This window comes from Patella vulgata, chromosome 8 (assembly GCF_932274485.2).
Source record: "Patella vulgata chromosome 8, xgPatVulg1.2, whole genome shotgun sequence".
Classification (NCBI taxonomy): Eukaryota; Metazoa; Mollusca; class Gastropoda; family Patellidae; genus Patella; species Patella vulgata.
In genome coordinates, this window is record NC_065886.2 from 29,991,915 (window position 1) to 30,011,787 (window position 19,873).

The 19,873-nt window shown below is 36.0% G+C and overlaps 1 protein-coding gene across 2 annotated transcripts; it reads right to left on the reverse strand.

Moving 5' to 3' along the window:
* Positions 1–2,410: 2,410 nt before the first annotated feature.
* On the reverse strand, positions 2,411–17,924 carry LOC126830941 (deoxycytidylate deaminase). Of its 2 annotated transcripts, none has more exons than XM_050561470.2 (5): positions 17,799–17,924; positions 13,880–14,006; positions 11,125–11,260; positions 8,980–9,193; positions 2,411–4,924 (listed from the first exon to the last, which is right to left on the reverse strand). In XM_050561470.2, the coding sequence occupies exons 2-5, from the start codon at positions 13,928–13,930 to the stop codon at positions 4,825–4,827; spliced, it is 501 nt and encodes a 166-aa protein (XP_050417427.1). In that variant the 5' UTR covers positions 13,931–14,006; positions 17,799–17,924; the 3' UTR covers positions 2,411–4,824. The 2 variants fall into 2 exon arrangements, with proteins under 2 accessions (XP_050417427.1, XP_050417426.1); XM_050561469.2 differs by lacking the exon at positions 17,799–17,924 and adding an exon at positions 17,497–17,643.
* Between the last annotated feature and the right edge of the window lie 1,949 nt (positions 17,925–19,873).

The following is a 19,873-nucleotide window of genomic DNA, read 5'->3' on the forward strand; positions in this document are numbered from 1 at the left end:
ACTACATGAGAGAAAAGAGGGAATAAAGATAATTCCCTCGACGGCAAAAAATAAAAACGGTATGGATTTGAATAGTTCTAACATTTCGCCACAGAAATTTTCCGCGTTAAAACTAGGTTCAGTCCAACACCGACTTGTCTTGTTCGTCACAGTCAGGTCACTGGGAATAACGGACACATAGCTAGAATCAAACAAATTCGGTCGCCTTGGTAACACTTGAAAAATTACAGGGTATCTAACTTCCGACAATTTTCTACGATTGGTTTTTGAATCAAAGTATCTCCTCTGAATAAAGAATTTATAGGTACCAAAATATTCGTCATTAATACAAAAATTCGTATCTGCCGTTAAGACCTGAGTTTGGCTGTCGTTAATTGTTATCATGGCAGTGTTTAGTTGCGACAAGAGATAGCCATATTCAAATAACAGCCAATAATTATAAATAAAGAATGAACATTTGGTAAATAGTTGTCGGTCGTCTAGAATCGTGATCGGCTTCTCGTTGATAGTATAGATGATGGTCGTGTCCGAGTTATCTGCACTTACAGAATGGAAGTTAATTCGAAAACGCAGAATGCCCCCTGGTGGGATGAAAATGACGTCTGTTCTCTCTGGAAGGCGTCTCAATCTGAACGTTGTAACTTCATACCTGGTGCACGAGGAGGCGCTGCCGTTTGTATAACATAGTTTGTCTGAACGGGGTTCCGTAGCAACTGTATCGTAATGAATGCTGCCACAAGAATACAAACCAAAATCTCCATCTCTTAGATTATAAATATGTAAAATAGATTCTCGATAAATAACATTGCAACCAATATTAGCCATGTTTACTCCAGTATCAGATATGCGATGATTCAAATCGGCTTTGACATTTTTACCATTTCGTGTCCATTCCATAGAGTAATTGTCCTTGCCATGCCCAACTTGTATTCGGCAGCTGAACGAAATATCCTCACCAATATATCTATGAATTGACGAATCGTCGTAGAGAAACTTTGTTTCGTTGACAACGACAATACTTCTCTCCATTCGTTGACAAAATTCCGTGTTTTTAACCAAATAATATGATTTCCACACGATCAACGCTAAGACACATATTCCACACAAATAAAATACATGAACAGCAGACATCAAACATAATATAGGTTTCCATCCAATTCTTATAATGTAAGGTAAAAGCATAATAGTTAATAAAATAATATACACTACGAGTATTGTTACCATAACCCACTGGTCTTCCATAGTAACCAGTTTAGGAAAGTTACACTTAAAATGAATTCACCTCAGATAACACAGTTGAAACTACTGTTGTATGCTACATGTACTTTTATACTGGGAATAAACTGTCTTCATATTATTGCATTATAACTAAGTTCTTATTAATCCGACTTTAATACAATTTCGATACTACTGCATTTGTAACCTGTGGATTATCTCAACAACATTTTACAACCTTCAATTTAAACACATTACTCATAAGCCACAGTCAATTTGACCTAATAACGTAATGTAAAAACCCAATCTCTATTTATAGCATTCATTCTGTCTCAGTCGTTTCTTGCCGGTAGACAACAGATATGAAATTACACTAGGTTAAATTACTCTCCGACACCGAGAATCACCGTTGTGGAGTGTGGACTATAAAAATGAAATGAGGTTTAAAGTCTTACTTTTCTGCACCAACTTGGAAATAGTGCTATGAAGGTGAGATGAAATCGGTATTAACGCCCTGCTGTTCTCCTAACGGGCTAATGAAGTCAGGCATATGGAACACAGTAAGCTAAGAAGGAAATTTTGCCCTGATAGCAGTGCTACGTCCAACTCGTGTATGGAATTCCAACTGCCAAGTGTTCTTTTACATGCACGACAATGTGTACATAGGGCCTGGGGGTTTCGTCCTATTCGAACATACTATGAGGGAGATTTTGCCTCAGGTGGATAATATATCCAACATCAAATATATAAGTAATTCATAAGGCCATTTATGCTGTTAATTTTTTATTTCACTTTTATTTGGAAAAAAAGAAGAAAAAAATTGTACACCAATCACCCTTTTTGAAATTACAAAATGATTGGAGCAATAGTTTAAAAAGTCTTAATTACTGTAAATTGGACAAGATATGAACAGCATTGGTACTCTCTTGCTCTGAAATGTGTCACTCTTACCTTAGCAAGGTTTATGAAATTTTACCCCACAATTAACTTAAATCCTAACACTTATAATTATCTAAGTGTTAGCTCCATCAAATCATAAAAACAATCTGCATACTGAGAAACTTTTTTAGATTTGTAGATCATTCAAAATGATGTTCATCAAATTTTGCAATACATATATATATATCTATAAACACAAATTGTATATAAATTTTTTTTTATATTAATATTCTTTAAATGATAAAGTGCATGAAAATATATATAAACATTTCTTTTATTACTGTACACAATATACAAAGATAGGTTGTCAGGCAACAAAACATATGCCCACAGCATCTAAATCATCCAGGCAGTCAACAAGAGTTGTCAGATTTTTCTTTTGTCGGTAATTACACATTTATAACAAATTAAAATCTGATTAAGCTGATTAAGAGTGAAATGAAATGGGGTTTAATGTACTACTGTTCTGCTCCGACTGGTCTTATGCTGGTCTTATGAAGACGGGCATACGTCATACAGTGTGCTATGAGGGAAATTTTGCCCGGGCAGCAGCACTATGGCCTACTTTTATATCAAAGTTCACCTGCCAAGGGATCTTTTACGTACATGCCAATGTATACACAGGACCTCGGTTTTCCGTTCCATCCAAACGAGTAGACAGCTGTTCTTGTTACGTCCTCCATCCTGCACCACTGACAATGGGAAACCACATCGGAAAATCCTGATGAACATTCTCGGCCAATGCAGGGGTCGAACACCCGACCTCCAGGCTAGCGAGCCTGATTAAGAGTACCAACTCATTAAGTAACAATCAGAAAATCATTAGAATTTGTTTGGATTCTAGTTCTGACCCATGCTGACGTTTAGTATACAAAAATTAAATATCATGGATTTAGCTGTTCAAGTTATCAAAGATATGTTGCCAGGCAATGAAACATACGCCCACAGCAGCTAAATCTTCCGGGCAGTCAACAAGAGTTGTCGCATATTTTTTTACTTTTTTCGGTAATGAAACATTTATAATACACTAAAATCTGATTAAGAGCAACAACTCAGAAAACCATTAGAATTTGTTTGGTTTTTATAAAGTTCTGCCCCATACAAAACTTTTAATACTGTATCATGGATTTAGCTGTTCCAAGTCATAAAAATTCATTGAAAATCAATAGGATTATTCGCCTCGTGACCTCAAACACTGTGTATAAATTTAAAGTCAATCAGATATTAACTTTAGCCTTTAGAGCATCCACAAGGTTTTTTAAAGTGATCAAGGGACATAACTCTGGCAGTAATTATCGAAAATCACTGAAAATGAATAGATTTCTTCGTCTCATGACCTTAAACACTGTGTATAAAATTTAAAGTCAATCGGATATTAACTTTTGCCTCTAGAGCGTCCACAAGATTTTTAAAAGTGATCAAGGACCATAACTCTGCCAGTAATTATCGGAAATCGCTGAAAATCAATAGGCTTCTTCGACTCATGACCTTAAACACTGTGTATAAATTTGAAGTCAATCGGATATTAAGTTTGGCCTCTAGAACGTCCACAAGATTTTTTGAAGTGATCAAGGGCCATAACTCTGGCAGTAATTATCGGAAATCGCTGAAAATCAATAGGCTTCTTCGTCTCATGACCTTAAACACTGTGTATAAATTTAAAGTCAATCGGATATTAACTTTGGCCTCTAGAGCGTCCACAAGATTTTTAAAAGTGATCAAGGACCATAACTCTGCCAGTAATTATCGGAAATCGCTGAAAATCAATAGGCTTCTTCGACTCATGACCTTAAACACTGTGTATAAATTTAAAGTCAATCGGATATTAACTTTGGTCTCTAGAGCGTCCACAAGACTTTTTGAAGTGATCAAGGGCCATAACTCTGGCAGTAATTATCAGAAATCGCTGAAAATCAATAGGCTTCTTTGTCTCATGACCTTAAACTCTGTGTATAAATTTAAAGTCAATCGGATATTAACTTTGGCTTCTAGAGCGCCCACAAGATTTTTTGAAGTGATCAAGGGCCATAACTCTGGCAGTAATTATCGGAAATCGCTGAAAATCAATAGGCTTCTTCGTCTCATGGCCTTAAACACTGTATATAAATTTAAAGTCAATCGGATATTAACTTTAGCCTCTAGAGCGTCCACAAGCAATTGTGGGCGCCGGACGGACGGACAGGGGCGACGACAATATACGACCACATTTCAATGTGGGCGTAAAAAAATCATTGAAAATCAAAATACTTGTTTGTCTCAAAGACCTTAAACTCTGTGTATCAATCTAAAGAGAGAGGGAGAAATGGAGTTTAACTTCCACTCGACACAAACTAGGTCATTTCGGGACTAACATATGGTTCAATTTTATTTCAATAATTTGCCAACGAATAGGGGTCTTTAGCAGTGGGAGGACCCAAAGAAAACCCACGAGGTTGGACAGGCGACCCTACTCCTCGTCACGTACAACCAGGGAATCGAAACCACAACAGTTGACTCAATGACAGACCTTATGATACAGATGATACAGCACGCATGTGCTAACCATTCGTCCATCCACCCCCCCCCCCCCATATAAATTTAAAGTCAGTTGGATATTAACTTTAGCAATTATTATGTAACCATCACCAAATGCTGATTTAATGTTTTAAAATAATAAAGTCTATGGTATGTTTAAATCTGGAGTTTGTCAATAGCTTCAATACTTTGACTGGTAATATTTTCTATTGTATTAAAATCTATCGTTATCTGTTTTTGAGAAGGGATATGTTGCCTGAAAAATAAAACAAATTAGGGTTGTAACAATAGAGTCACACATCCATCCACCAAGATGTGAAGGATCATTAAATGTATCTCAAATTTGCCTTGCATGTAAAAGAACCTTTGGCAGTTGGAATTAAAATAAAGAGTACCCGTAGGTGGAATTTATTCCAGCTTCGTGTCAAGACTTGTAAACTGGCTTACTTTTCAGGACATCCTAGTTTGATTTCAGTATTGGCCAAGAAAGTTCCACTGGATTTTCCAGTCTGGCCTACCCTTGTCCAAACGGGTCAGATTTCCAGGTAGTCAATTTCACTGCTAGGCAGCCAATAAAGATATGAGAGACACTACAACCACCACAACTGTTATATAGCCTGACAAGAAAGGATGGCAGGTCAAGTTTATTGCTGACAGCCACGATTGTTATGAGAGCCCTACACTATGAACACCATTGCCACTGTTAAATAAAGTGACAAGAAAGGATAGCAGGCCACGTGTTTAGAGAGAGAGAGAGAGAGAGATTAACATCCACTTGACTAGGTCATTTTGGAACTAACATATGGTTAAATTTTATTTCAATAATTCAGTTGCATGTAGGGGTCTTTAGCAGTGGGAAGAAACTGGAGGACACAGAGAAAACCCACAAGGTTGGACATACAAGCAGGAAATCGAATCCATGCCACATGACTCAATGACAGAACTTCTGATTCAACAGCATGCTTAAAAAATTTGGCCACACAACCCATCTTGGAAGAGACGGTCTTCGAAAGACTAAGGCTATGCCAATTCATGTACGATATTGCAAATGATATGGAGTTTAACATCTTACTGTTCTCTTCCAACTGGACTTATGAAGACAGACATATGCCGTACAGTGTGCAATGGGGGAAATTTTGTCCAAACAGTGGCGCTACATCCTACTCTTATATCTAATTCCAACTGCCAAGGGTTCTTTTATGTGCACGGCAAACAGGAAATATGATAAGCGGTATCGCATCGCAGTTTGCTAAATAAAAATGATGTAAGTGCGAATCAGATATTAATTTGATTAGCAGAAATTTATCAAATTTAAAGGAATCTGCGAATCAAGTTTCTCGTCCCAAATTAAGCGTGAAAAAATGTTTAAAAAACATTATTTATGGTTACACTGCCTATGGGCATTCTAGTCTGTAACCATTTCCCGTAGTAAGAATTGTCCACGTGTTCCCATCTGTCATCCCATTTGCTATCACACAGTATTTTAATCATTTTCCAATCACTGAACAACAAAAATATTCTGTAGTCTATAACCATACGAAAAATGTAGCCATCCGAAACACGTACTGTTATTAGCTATACAATATACCAGTTTTATTTCTATTTGTTTAACAAAGTACTTTGCAACTAAAACACGATATGCTACATAACATAAAACTAATTGTGGTTGAAGTCTATTAAAGGGAATGAAAGTTCCCCACACACATAGGGATGCCGACAACCAGTATTTGTGATACATATTTTGTTCGTTGGTAATTAAAAATTAAATTCTAACGTTTTGAATACTGACACAAAGATTATCCACATTTTGAATACTAGAAGGCTTTCTCAACACTATAAACGTGTATAAAATGTCAAATAAATTGTTATAAACAAAACTGAATTCTCCGTATGCCATTTTCTTCTCGAACTACCCAGACACAATTCATTATACTATATAATACAGGGACATAATTCTATGAATAGGGACTATTAAACTGGAAATGGGGAATCAAGTAGTAACACTCACATTGCGAGACATGTCAATTTCAAGTAATTATATCAGTATTCATTTTGAAAGAAATAAATCCAGTGTATCCCCCACGTATTGCAAAATAAAATATAAAACCAGCGGCTGCCAGGCAGGATATGCCCACATTTTCGAGAGATGGATAGAGAACAAGCTAAAATGAAAGCGATTTTTTGTACAATCAGGGACCATAATTCAGGAAGTTACGGTCCGATATGCACGAATATCGAAAGGAACCGAGATCTTTGGGTAATAAACTCACATTTCAAGTTTCAACAAGATAGGTTGCCAGGCAACGAAACATACGCCCACAGCAGCTATATCGTCCGGGCAGTCAACAAGAGTTGTCACATATTTTTACTTTTTTCGGTAATGAAACATTTATAATACATTAAAATCTGATTAAGAGTAACAACTCATTAAGTAATTATCAGAAAACCATTAGAATTTGTTTGGTTTTTATAAAGTTCTGCCCCATGCTAACGTTTAGTATACAAAACTTTTAACATCATGGATTTAGCTGTTCAAGTCATAAAGATTCTTGAAAATCAATATACTTGTTCGTCTCAAGATCTTAAACACTGTGTATAAATTTAAAGTCAATCAGATATTAACTTTAGCCTCTAGAGCATCCACAAGATTTTTCAAAGTGATCAAGGGCCACAACTCTGGCAAAAATTATCGGAAATCGCTGAAAATCACTAGGCTTCTTCGTCTCATGGTCTTCAACACTGTATATAAATTTAAAGTCAATCGGATATTAACTTTAGCCTCTAGAGCGTCCACAAGAATTTTCAAAGTGATCAAGGGCCATAACTCTGGCAAAAATTATCAGAAATCGCTGAAAATCAATAGGCTTCTGTGTCTCATGACCTTAAACACTGTGTATCAATTTAAAGCCAACTGAATATTAACTTTAGCCTCTAGATCGTCCACAAGATTTTTCAAAGTGATCAAGGGCCATAACTCTGGCAGTAATTATCGGAAATCGCTGAAAATCAATAGGTTTCTTCGTCTCATGACCATAAACACTGTGTATACATTTAAAGTCAATCAGATATTAACTTTAGCCTCTAGAGCATCCACAAGATTTTTCAATGTGATCAAGGGCCATAACTCTGGCAGTAATTATCGGAAATCGCTGAAAATCAATAGGCTTCTTCGTCTCATGACCTTATACACTGTGTATAAATTTCAAGTCAATCGGATATTAACTTTGACCTCTAGAGCGTCCACAAGATTTTTTGAAGTGATCAAGGGCCATAACTCTGGCAGTAATTATCGAAAATCGCTGAAAATCAATAGGCTTCTTCATTTCATGACCTTAAACACTGTGTATAAATTTAAAGTCAATCGGATATTGACTTTGACCTCTAGAGCGTCCATAAGATTTTTTGAAGTGATCAAGGGCCATAACTCTGACAGTAATTATCGAAAATCGCTGAAAATCAATAGGATTTTTTGTCTCATGACCCTAAACACTGTGTATAAATTTAAAGTCAATCGGATATTAACTTTAGCCTATAGAGCATCCACAAGCTATTGTGGACGCCGGACGGACGGACGGACGGGGGCGACAACAATATACGACCACATTTCAATGTGGGCGTATAAAAATCGGATAAAAATTGTGACCTCTATAGGGTCCACAACCTTGATATACCATAATTTTACGCTATTTGAGAACGAACCGCGGCCATTTTGTCAGTCAATTTTGGGCCGATTTTCACGAAATTCGAATTCAGCTGTCCTTTGGGTGTAACGGTGATATAACAATACGTTTTTTTAAATTGGATAAAAATTATGACCTCTATAGGGTCCACAAGCTAAAAACGTGATTTTTCACACAATCAGGGGCCATAATTCAGGAAGTTACGGTCCGATATGCACGAATATCGAAAGGAACCGAGATCTTTGGGTTATAAACTTACATTTCAAGTTTCAACAAAATCGGATAAAAATTGTGACCTCTATAGGGTCCACAACCTTGATATACCATATTTTTACGCTATTTGAGAACGAACAGCGGCCATTTTGTCAGTCAATTTTGGGCCGATTTTCATGAAATTCGAACTCAGCCGTCTTTAGGGTGTAACGGTGATATAACAATACGTTTTTTTAAATTGGATAAAAATTATGACCTCTATAGGGTCCACAAGCTAAAAATGCGATTTTTCGTACAATCAGGGGCCATAATTCAGGAAGTTACGGTCCGATATGCACGAATATCGAAAGGAACCGAGGTCTTTGGGTTATCAACTTAAATTTCATTTCTAATCGAGAAAGGTGTAAATATCACAAACCTGCATATAATATTAGCTTTTTCAAACATAATTCTTGAAGCTTTAAATTGTGGTCTGTCCCCATATTTATCAGAATAATATACAACTTCTTTTATACCGGATTGTATAACAACTTTAGCACATTCATTACATGGAAATAATGCCACATATATCGTACAGTTCTTTACATCAGCAGAATTCTTATTTAAAACAGCATTTAACTCAGCATGACATACTAAAAATATACCCAAAAAATTCAAACTTAAAATTATAAGATCTCAAAAAATTTTTTTTAAAACATTTAACTCAGCATGACATACTATAAAGAAAACAAAATTCAAATTTAAAATTAGAGAATTCAAAAAAAATATATACAACAACATTAATTCAGAATGACACACCATAAAAATAATAATATCTAAAATGATTTCTCAATAAAGATAATTCAAAAACAATTAAAATTTTTTGGTCTTGGCAGAATATCAGACCTCTTAGCGGTTTGGTAAAAACAGCATTTTCTATTTGATGTGATACGTCCTATGAACACAAGTTAAATAAGGGACGTTTAAATTAGATTGTATGCCAAGCCTGGGACCCATTAATCTTTTTCTTTTACTTGTATTTGTAACAGAGTAAAGAAAAGTTGGGGTGTCTAACTTTAGATTTGTTGTAGATTCCATGATGTAGTAAGGTTTTTGAATGTTTAATTCAGTGGGATTCAACATGGCTTCTGAGGGGATGAATATATTTAGGTATGGGTGAGTACCAAATAGTTTCATTGAATGACAGTTGAGATTTGGTCTAAAATGCCTAGGAAGTCAGCGTCATTCTGAACATCTGAGACAAGCTACCTGCGGAGAAGTATCTCAGACACAGTCAATAGCCATGATATCCATATCACGTGATCTACACATCACAGGTCATGACATTGACATCAATGGGTCATGAGGTCAACAACACGTTAGATTGTAAACAATAGGTTTATCTTCAGCATTGTGTCCTTTGCACCCATAAAGGCCATATAATTCGTACAGTCCCAACAGGTTCTCTCTCCTTCCAATGATTTTTCACAAAAATAACATCTACAACTCATAGAATTGACGTTGTCTTCAATGACAGCGTCTGTTCATAGAAGAGGCCGCCATATTGCACTATTTTGTGCGTCGGTCGGGTCTATTTCAGATATACACAACCAATTCTGTTGATGTTTTTAGCGTTGGGATTGACTAATAGTTAATGTGTTTCAGTTCTAAAACAAATACTTTAAACTTTAATGCAAATTTAGAAAATAGTCAAATTCTGGCTGGGATTACTGAGCAAAATGGCCATTCACTGTATACGTGCGAAAAAAAAAGCTAGCCACCAATTAAATTTTGTATGTTAGTTACGTACGGGAACAGCGTATGACATAAACAAAACAAGTGGTACAATAACATGACACAAGCAGATACCATATTCCCAGAGAAAATATACCAGTAACAAACATGATTCAAGGGAAGTAACTCTGATATTTCTGTTTTGAATAGAATAGTTAATTTCTTTATTTCAAAAGTTTTTATCTTCCTGAAAAGTTTCTTACGAGAACATTTCTCTAAGGTAAATCAATATCTAAATCTAAAGTAAATGTTTGATTTGCATGAAATTTAATATGGAGTAAAGTTTAAGATGTTGGGCAACATCAAAATCTCATGCAGTATGGTGGAGCAGAATCTTCTTAATGACCGATCAGGAAGACTAGTTATGTAACGATAGAAGTACTAGCAACTTCCGTTTAAACCTTTCTTATTTATTAAAGATACATTATGGGAGATTAGATAAAGAGCTGGCAGTTCTCACTATAATAGTTAAAAACTAGATAATGTAACAGGAATTTGCTGAAAATTTCAGTCAAATGGATCCACTCTGAACCGATCATCATTACTAAAGTCGGTACGATAAAAAAAATAGTCTCGATTATCCATTTCATGATTAAATCATGAATGAAAGTTCAGGATCAAATCAGATCCTAATCCAATAAATATCACATCGAGAGTTGATTATGGTCTGGATAAGTTAATTAATGTCTAATTAATAATTTAGATAACATTTCAGGCCTTAAAAAAGACCTGCAATAGCCAGATTTAGGTCTTATATAATGTATGTTTAATAAAAGTACTTTATTCCTACCATATAACTGTTTAGTTTTTAAAACATCTTCTGAATCTCTACCCCATGGCATACTATCATCATCACAACCATTAGGCATTCCATTATAACCAATACCAACAATCTTCTTCTCCTGATTTACAATACATGCACCCACCTTTAAATAATGCAAATAACAGAATATTTATAGATGTGCCAAGGCAGTGGTGTGGGAACTAATAGCAGAATATTATATATGTACCAAGGTAGTGGTGTGGAGGCAAATTCCAAGCACAGGCATCTTAAAAATAACTGGTCTGAATCCGATTCAGGGGCAAAAAACTAATCTCAAAACGATTCTTTATCAGTACTTATAATACTAGAACTGATAAAGACTCGAGACTAACATATTAGGCCAGGATTCAAGTCTCTCAAATGTGGCCAGACTCGTTAACATTTCATTTGTGGAGTTGACTTGTTTGCTAAATGATTAAGACGTTGGGTAGCTCAACTGGAAGTTTCAGGTTCCCTCCTGTTGGTGTCCGAAAAAGTTCCTCTCGATATTCTACTTCTAGCATGCTTTCGCCTGGTCAGTGGTGCAAGACAGTCTCTTACTATTTAGTCATTTGGATTGGACGAAAAGCCACGACCCGTATGCACATTAGTGTACAGTACACATAAAAGAGAGAGAGAGAGAGAGAGAGAGAGAGAGAGAGTCATTTCCTAATTCTTTGCTCCTACTTTCCATGAAATGTATAAATGGCGTCAGCGTCATTTAGTGAAATGGAGTTTGACGTCCAGTAGACACAGACTAGGTAATTTGGGGACTAACACATGGTTTAATTTTATTTTAGTAATTTGCTTGCACACACACGTCTTTATGTGGGAGGAAACAGGACCCGGATAAAACCCATGAGGCTACTCCTTGTCACGTACATGTTGAGAATCCACATTATCTGATTCAATGACAGACTTTATGATCTAAATCATAAGTTAATAAACCTGATGAATCAAGGAAATAATAATAAAGATAGGTTGCCAGGCAACGAAACATACGCCCACAGCAGCTAAATCGTCCGGGCAGTCAACAAGTATTGTCGCATATTTTTACTTCTTTCGGTAATGAAACATTTATAATACACTAAAATCTGATTAAGAGTAACAACTCATGAAGTAATTATCAGAAAAATTTAGAATTTGTTTGGTTTTTATAAATTTCTGCCCCATGCTAACGTTTAGTATACAAAACTTTTAATATCATGGATTTAGCTGTTCAAGTCATAAAAATTCATTGAAAATCAATATAATTGTTTGACTCAAGCTCTTAAACTCTGTGTATCAATCTGAAGTCAACTCTGGCAGTAATTATCGGAAATCGCTGAAAATCAATAGGCTTCTTCGTCTCATGACCTTAAACACTGTGTATCAATTTAAAGTCAATCGGATATTAACTTTGGCCTTCAGAGCGTCCAAAAGTGATCAAGAGCCATAACTCTGGCAGTAATTATCGAAAATCGCTGAAAATGAATAGACTTCTTTGTCTCATGACCTTAAACACTGTGTATAAATTTAAAGTCAATCGGATATTAACTTTAGACTCTAGAGCGTCCACAAGATTTTTCAAAGTGATCAAGGGCCATAACTCTAGCAGTAATTATCTGAAATCACTGAAAATCAATAGGCTTCATCGTCTCATGACCTTAAACACTGTGTATAAATTTAAAGTCAATCGGATATTAACTTTGGCCTGTAGAGCATCCACAAGATTTTTTGAAGTAATCAAGAGCCATAACTCTGGCAGTAATTATCGGAAATCGCTGAAAATCAATAGGATTCTTCGTCTCATGACCTTAAACACTGCGTATAAATTTAACGTCAATCGGATATTAACTTTGGCCTTTAGAGCGTCCACAAGATTTTTTGAAGTGATCAAGGGCCATAACTCTGGCAGTAATTATCGGAAATCGCTGAAAATCAATAGGCTTCTTCGTCTCATGGACTTAAACACTGTATATAAATTTAAAGTCAATCGGATATTAAGTTTAGCCTCTAGAGCGTCCACAAGCAATTGTGGACGCCGGACCGACGGACGGACGGGGGTGACGACAATATACGACCACATTTCAATGTGGGCGTATAAAAAGACATTGGCTAATCTTTGAAAATATTTATATTATTCAATGAAAATTAGAAATCAACTGTTAGAATCGTAATACTTTTAACTATCAATCGACCATAATTAAATATCCTTATTCTATCATATATGCTTGAGTGCGCGGCGACGGGGTGGGTATAATTCGTTTTTACTTGGTGGTGATGCAATAGTTCTTGCGTGTGTAATATAGTTACATGTATAAGGGTCTAGTTTGATTTTTCTTTTTTTTTTTTTTGAATTAGTGGGAGTATCAAATAGTAATTGTTCCGATTTATTAAATTATCTATTTTATTTAAATTATTATTTGGTAGAAAGTGAGAAGGGGGGATGGGGTGGGGGTGGTATCAAATTAGTATATATTCTTTGCTGTCTCCTTCTGATATATATATAGGTGTACATAAATTTTCGAAGTATTTAGGGTAGTGATGTGAATTTGCACAAAGGGAGGTGGGGGTATTTACACTCTATTGTTATTCATACTTTTATTAATTATCAATGTATATTATTTATATTTGTATACATGTTTTGGCTACAGCAAACTTTTTGCTTCGCCTGTAATAAAGTTCAATATAAATCAACCATTAAATCCCCTAGATTTTTATTAGAGCTCACACAACCTTTGTGTATCAGCTGAGTGTGTACCTGTGTTCTAGGATCTTTACTTCTCTGTGCTGATAAAAAGGCAATCGCCATGAAATAATCTGGCCACTCCAAATATCCTTTTCTTTTACAACTAGTAATGTTAACTTCATCTTTCAATGTATCTTTACTGAAAATATAAATATCTTAAAACAAGTAACAGTTTAAACATTCATTATATAAAATATAGATAAAGAGATGGCTGTAATACATACAGTTCAAAAATAGATAATGAGAGAGTTAAATGGGGTATAACATGGCATCTTGGGGTGTGTCTATTAGGGGTAACCCACCGCACAAACTGTCTGGCAGTGGTCATTCATGATTCCTGTCGTGGTACTGAACAACTCCAAAGCTGTTTTAGGTGGTACAGACTTCAGCTAATCTAGCCTAGCTATGGTCTGGAAATTAGATAAATCTTTGTCACTGTCAGGGATACTCCACCACTACAAATGTCTGGCAATTACATAGCTCTGTCAGGGGTACCCCACCACTAGAAATGTCTGTCAGAGTGTTTTGGTAACACCTGAAGATGTACGGTACACTGCTGTCAACCTAGCTGAAAAGTGTACCAATTTTCTCCTATATGGTATCAATGCATGTATATCTGGTATCATCAGAATGTAAGTCATTATCACCAGCCATCCTAAAAACTTTCGACGAAATGAATATAGAAATATCATCCATTCAACTAAAACGGCATTAAACACTTTTAAAAAGGACAAAAACATAATAATTAAGAAAAGCGACAAAGGCTTGTGTTGTGTCATAATGAATCGCGCAGACTATATCTCAGAGGCAGAAAAACAATTAAGTAATCCTATACATTACACTAAATTAGACCAACCCATCTTTAAGGACACCGCAAATTTAATAAACAACATCTTATATGAATTGCAGGATAAGGAATACATAACAGCGAAACAATATGATTATCTATCTGCTAAATCTGACTGCCGACAAAGACATCTCTATACACTACCAAAAATACATAAAAATCCAGAAACAGAATGGTTTATACCTAATAAAATACCCAAGGGACGCCCAATAATATCAGACTGTGGCAGCGAATCATACAACGTATCACAATATATAGACCATTTCTTATTACCCTTAGCATGCCAACACCCATCCTACCTTAAAGACACTAACGATTTCATTCAGAAAATCAAACAGTTAAGAGTCCCCGAACACACCGTTTTAATATCCATCGACGTACAAAGCATGTACACGAACATTGATAATAACACAGGTATTAAAGCAGTTAGGAAAGCATTTCTTAGGAACCCGCAAGCATCCAGGCCGGACGAAGAAATCCTCAAACTACTCGACATTTGTCTGAGGAGGAATGACTTCGCTTTTAACGACCAAGTATACCTTCAGTCTTCCGGAACTGCGATGGGAAAACGATTTGCCCCGAGTTATGCAAATCTCTTCATGGCGGAGTGGGAAAGGGAAGTTCTGCCACTCTGTCCATTAAAACCAGATTTCTATGGGCGGTTTTTAGATGACGTTTTCATAGTCTGGACCTACACACTAGACGAATTTTGGACGTTTTTCAACATTCTGAACAATCATCATCCACCTGTCAAATTAACCGCAAATGTAAGCCATAACAGCATAGATTTCCTTGATACTACCGTTTTTAAAAGTAACAACACCAAAATCACAGGCCAATTGGAAACTAAAGTATTTTTCAAAGAAACCGACACACATCAATTATTGTTCAAAAGCTCCTTTCACCCAAAACATACATTCTCTGGCATCATAAAATCTCAGATTCTCCGTTTTCATAGGATATGTACTCAGAAGACCGACTTTGAGTCAGCATGTACATTGGTCTTTAGCAAACTAAGGGAAAGGGGATACTCCAAACGCTATCTACGACGTATAAAAAACAACACTCTAGCTGAGATTGCCGCCAAAGAAACAAATAACATACAATCAGCACATAAAACCAAAATTTGTGGCCATCCAAGATGTCAAACATGCAAAATCTTAAACATATCCGACCATTTCCATAACAAAACATCTGGCACAAAATTCCCAATATTAGACCAACTTTCATGCAGTAGTTCAAACATAATTTATCTAATCTCATGCAGAAAATGTGACAAGCAATACGTAGGGGAGACTCAAAATGCACTTAGGGAAAGAATTAACGGTCACCGGTCTGAAATAGTCACCAAAAAAGACAAACCTGTCTCAATTCATTTCAACCAACCAAATCATGACATTTCTGATCTCATTGTCACGCCAATAGAAAAGACCAAGAGCGACTGTGAAACTTCAGAAGAAATTAAAACGTTTAGGCTAACAAGAGAAAAATTCTGGATTGACAAATTGAAAACAACAGCCCCCCTAGGTTTGAATATTCATACGGCTAGCGCAATAGCTCCTTTTGTAGTTCCATTTAGCGCAACAGCAGCAAGTGCGTCCAAAATCATCAGAAAACACTATACTGATCTCCAAGAAAATCACCCGAAAATATTCACACAGAAACTTATAATTGCATATTCTAAAAATAAAAATCTGAACGACATCCTAGTGCACAGTAAATTAGATTAAATAAGACCAGTCTCCACCCTGACCCAAAACAAACCATATATCAAATCCTATGCCTAACCGTTAGTAATTAAAATCAATTAGATATAAGAATCCCTAGCCGTAACCCGGTGATGTGGAACAAACACGATTTTTTAGAAAATCCAATCCGTAGAAGGAAACACACTAATGTGGCTCTCTCCCGAGAGCCTCAAATTTATTTTCTTTTTTCTTCAGAAACAATAATACCAGAATACCAGTAGCACCACCCAAGGAAGACCATCAGCGCCACCAACACCAATAAACAGTGAAATCGCCTTTGTGTATAAATCTAATGTATTGTATGTATTTTAATAAAACTAGGAAATATCACAAACTAATTTTTCATCATCCTAGGTCAGTGCTTATGTGGAGACTTAACCTCTCCCCCAAATTCTTAAACCTAACCCAACCAAAACCTAACCCTAACCCAACAGTTCTATTCGTTCTTTGTCTAACATGGCTTCTTTTTCCGTTTCTTATAAAGGAACGAAATAGCCATACTTGAATTTCTATGGTAGAAACTGGAGAATTATTTTTAAAAGAATATAAGATAATAAATGTAAATTGTTGAAAAGCATTTAGAATATTATTCTATTTTGGTCGAGGGTGCATTTCTGCGGATTTTGGTTTTAATTTAAGTACTAAGACTGTCAGTGGTTTATGTTTTACCCGTAAAATCGTGCTTCTGCGCCGAAACGATGTACGGTAAAATAGCGGAAGTAGTTACTTTGCCGTATACGGTTAAATATCCACTTCGTAATATTTAATACATTTGAAATGAATAATAATACCCTTTTTTACAATTAAAATTAGATTAATATATATGTTACTAGCAAATAATGCCAGATAGAACTATTTACAGAGCTACTGTACTGTCATTGTCAGTAGAAGGGGCGGGGTCGTGGTATGGTCATGGACCTTATCGGCTTATCATCATAAATATAAAATAAATGAGTGATATAAAATAATTTAAGGTCCATGTTAGTGGGCAGTGTCTTTATTTCTTAGTTCTATTCAATTGCCTTTCAAATTACCCATTGACAGCGCCGACAATTTCATCACACTTCTCCGCTTCATCATTATTATTATTAGTTTCCATTGTTATTGGGTTGAATATTAGTCGATATGTATAAAAGTTTAATATAGTAAATTCAGACGTAACCATGGCATTGAGGAAGAAAAAGAGCTCGAATCAATACTGGGTAATCATTAGTAAATTTATATAAAATTGAATAAAGTAATTTGTTTGGAAAGATTATGATAATCTTATCATGTTATAATATAAAGACTTAGATTAGTTTATTACAATAAACACAATAAATTATTTGATATATACTGGAAGGGATGTCCGCTGGCTTCAAATGCACACAATAACTGGCCCCGATTATAATAGTCTTGAACAGCTTGTCTCTAGCTAAAGCTACAGTCTAGTTTAACCAGACTGAATCTACAGACATTAAAACGAAGTATAACAATAATGTCAGAATATTTTTTTCACGAATTCCTATAATTCGCTACGATATCTTCAAATATTTTAAGGAATAATCCTTAGTATCATCGTCATTTATTCTGGATAATTCACTTTTGCGTTTTTACCTGAAATTATTGTTTTGTGGAAAGTGAATGTTCTGGAAAATTTGTTCGCATCTGTATAGACTCCGACACCCAGTTTCTTCATTTACGGATGAAAGACATCAAGAGAACGCTTATCGGTATACCACGCTTATCCGAGTATAAATACTCGATTAGTGGCGAAATTTCCCGAATGTTGCAAGATTATATAAACTAAAAGCGCAACAACGTATGATCCAATAATTTTATATATTGCGTTAGATTGCATACCATTTGTACACTTGTTTTATTCACGGGAGTCGTTTTAAGAAGAAACAGTTAGATTTCGCAGGATAAAAATCAACAAAAATGTTTCGACCAATGCAAATCATACCAAGAGTATGCCGATTCAATTCGATGAGGAATTCGTGCAGAGGATTAAGTACAACCCCATGGAACTCATCTCGACCTCTCGTCCCATTCAGAGGTAATCGTCTTTGGGACTGGCCTGAAACTCGTCTCTGGGACTGGACAGGGCATAACACCAGTCCCTTTAGTGCCTTTGATGATCATTTAAAAAATGTGATGAATCAGTTTGAGAGGGCAATGGGCCAAGTGCCCGGAGGAGAGGTTTATGTAAGTATATCAGTTTGAATCTGATATTATTTTTGAAAAAAATTATTACTGTCCTGTCGAGTAGCCACAGGCGACAAAATTGTGTTGAAACTTTATCTTTTGTTGGTCTCAAAATGAACAATATAATTTTATTAGATTCTAAACCCGATTCCTTTATGAAATGAATAAGGTTTAACGTCCTACTACTTTTCTGCACCGACTGGGCTAATGAAGGGAAATTTTGGCCGGACAGTGGCGCTACAATATCGAATTGTAACTGTCAAGTCTAGGGGTTTTTTTTGGTTTTTTTTATAGGATTTAAATGTTGTAGATATTATTAATTAGACATTTATTTACATAACAAGCCCGTGCGCGTTGTATCATAAGGTCTGTTATTGAGTCAACTGACGTGGTTTCGATTCCCCGGTTGTACGTGACAAGGAGTAGGGTCGCCTGTCCAGCCTCGTGGGTTTTCTCCGGGTCCCCCGGTTTCCCCCCACTGCTAAAGACCCCTACGGGCAAGTGAATTATTGAAATAAAATTGAACCCGAAATGACCTGGTTTGTGTCGAGTGGACGTTACCCCCCCCCCTCTCTCTCTCTCCCCCCTCTCTCTCTCTCTCTATCTGTAGACCCACGGATGGCTTGAATACAGCTTGGATTTAAACAATCGCCGATTTAATAATTAAATCATTAAATGGCTGACCAAGGTAACATTTACCGTTAATAACTGACGGTGCGTGCGGAGACAGTTGATGCCTATTTCTAGTCCAAACTTCCAACCTTCGTGGCTTTTCTCCGGGTCCCCCGGTTTCCTCCCACTGCTAAAGACCCCTACGGGCAAGCGAATTATTGAAATAAAATTGAACCATGTGTTATTCCCGAAAGGATCTGGTTTGTGTCGATTGAACGTTACCCCCCCCCCCCTCTCTCACTCTCTCTCTCACTCTCTCTCTCTGTAGTTACCTCGGATGGCTTGTATACAGTGTGGATTTAGACAATCGTCGAATTAATAACTAAATCATTAATTAATGGCTGACCAAGCTAACATTTACCGTTAATAACTGACAGTGCGGAGACAGTTGATGCCTATTTCTAGTCCAAACTTTCAACAATGATAATTTCGTTCAGAATAAAGTAATTATTGACTGAAATGTTAAATATTTTCTTTTTTAATCATCTTTCTTTGGAACTGTTGTATCAAGAAATGCCAACTCTTTATTAAAATCTTAACTAATGTATCCTT

What these genes read in the sequence shown, in the direction of transcription:
- LOC126830941 (XM_050561469.2), bottom strand. Translation starts at nt 17,627, where the DNA reads ATGGTTACGTCTGAATTTACTATATTAAACTTTTATACATATCGACTA. An exon ending in ATTGTCGGCGCTGTCAATGG is followed by an intron (nt 14,007 to 17,496) that starts GTAATTTGAAAG and finishes TTATATTTTCAG; the next exon opens with TAAAGATACATTGAAAGATG. An exon ending in AAAAACTAAACAGTTATATG is followed by an intron (nt 9,194 to 11,124) that starts GTAGGAATAAAG and finishes GTATATTTTTAG; the next exon opens with TATGTCATGCTGAGTTAAAT.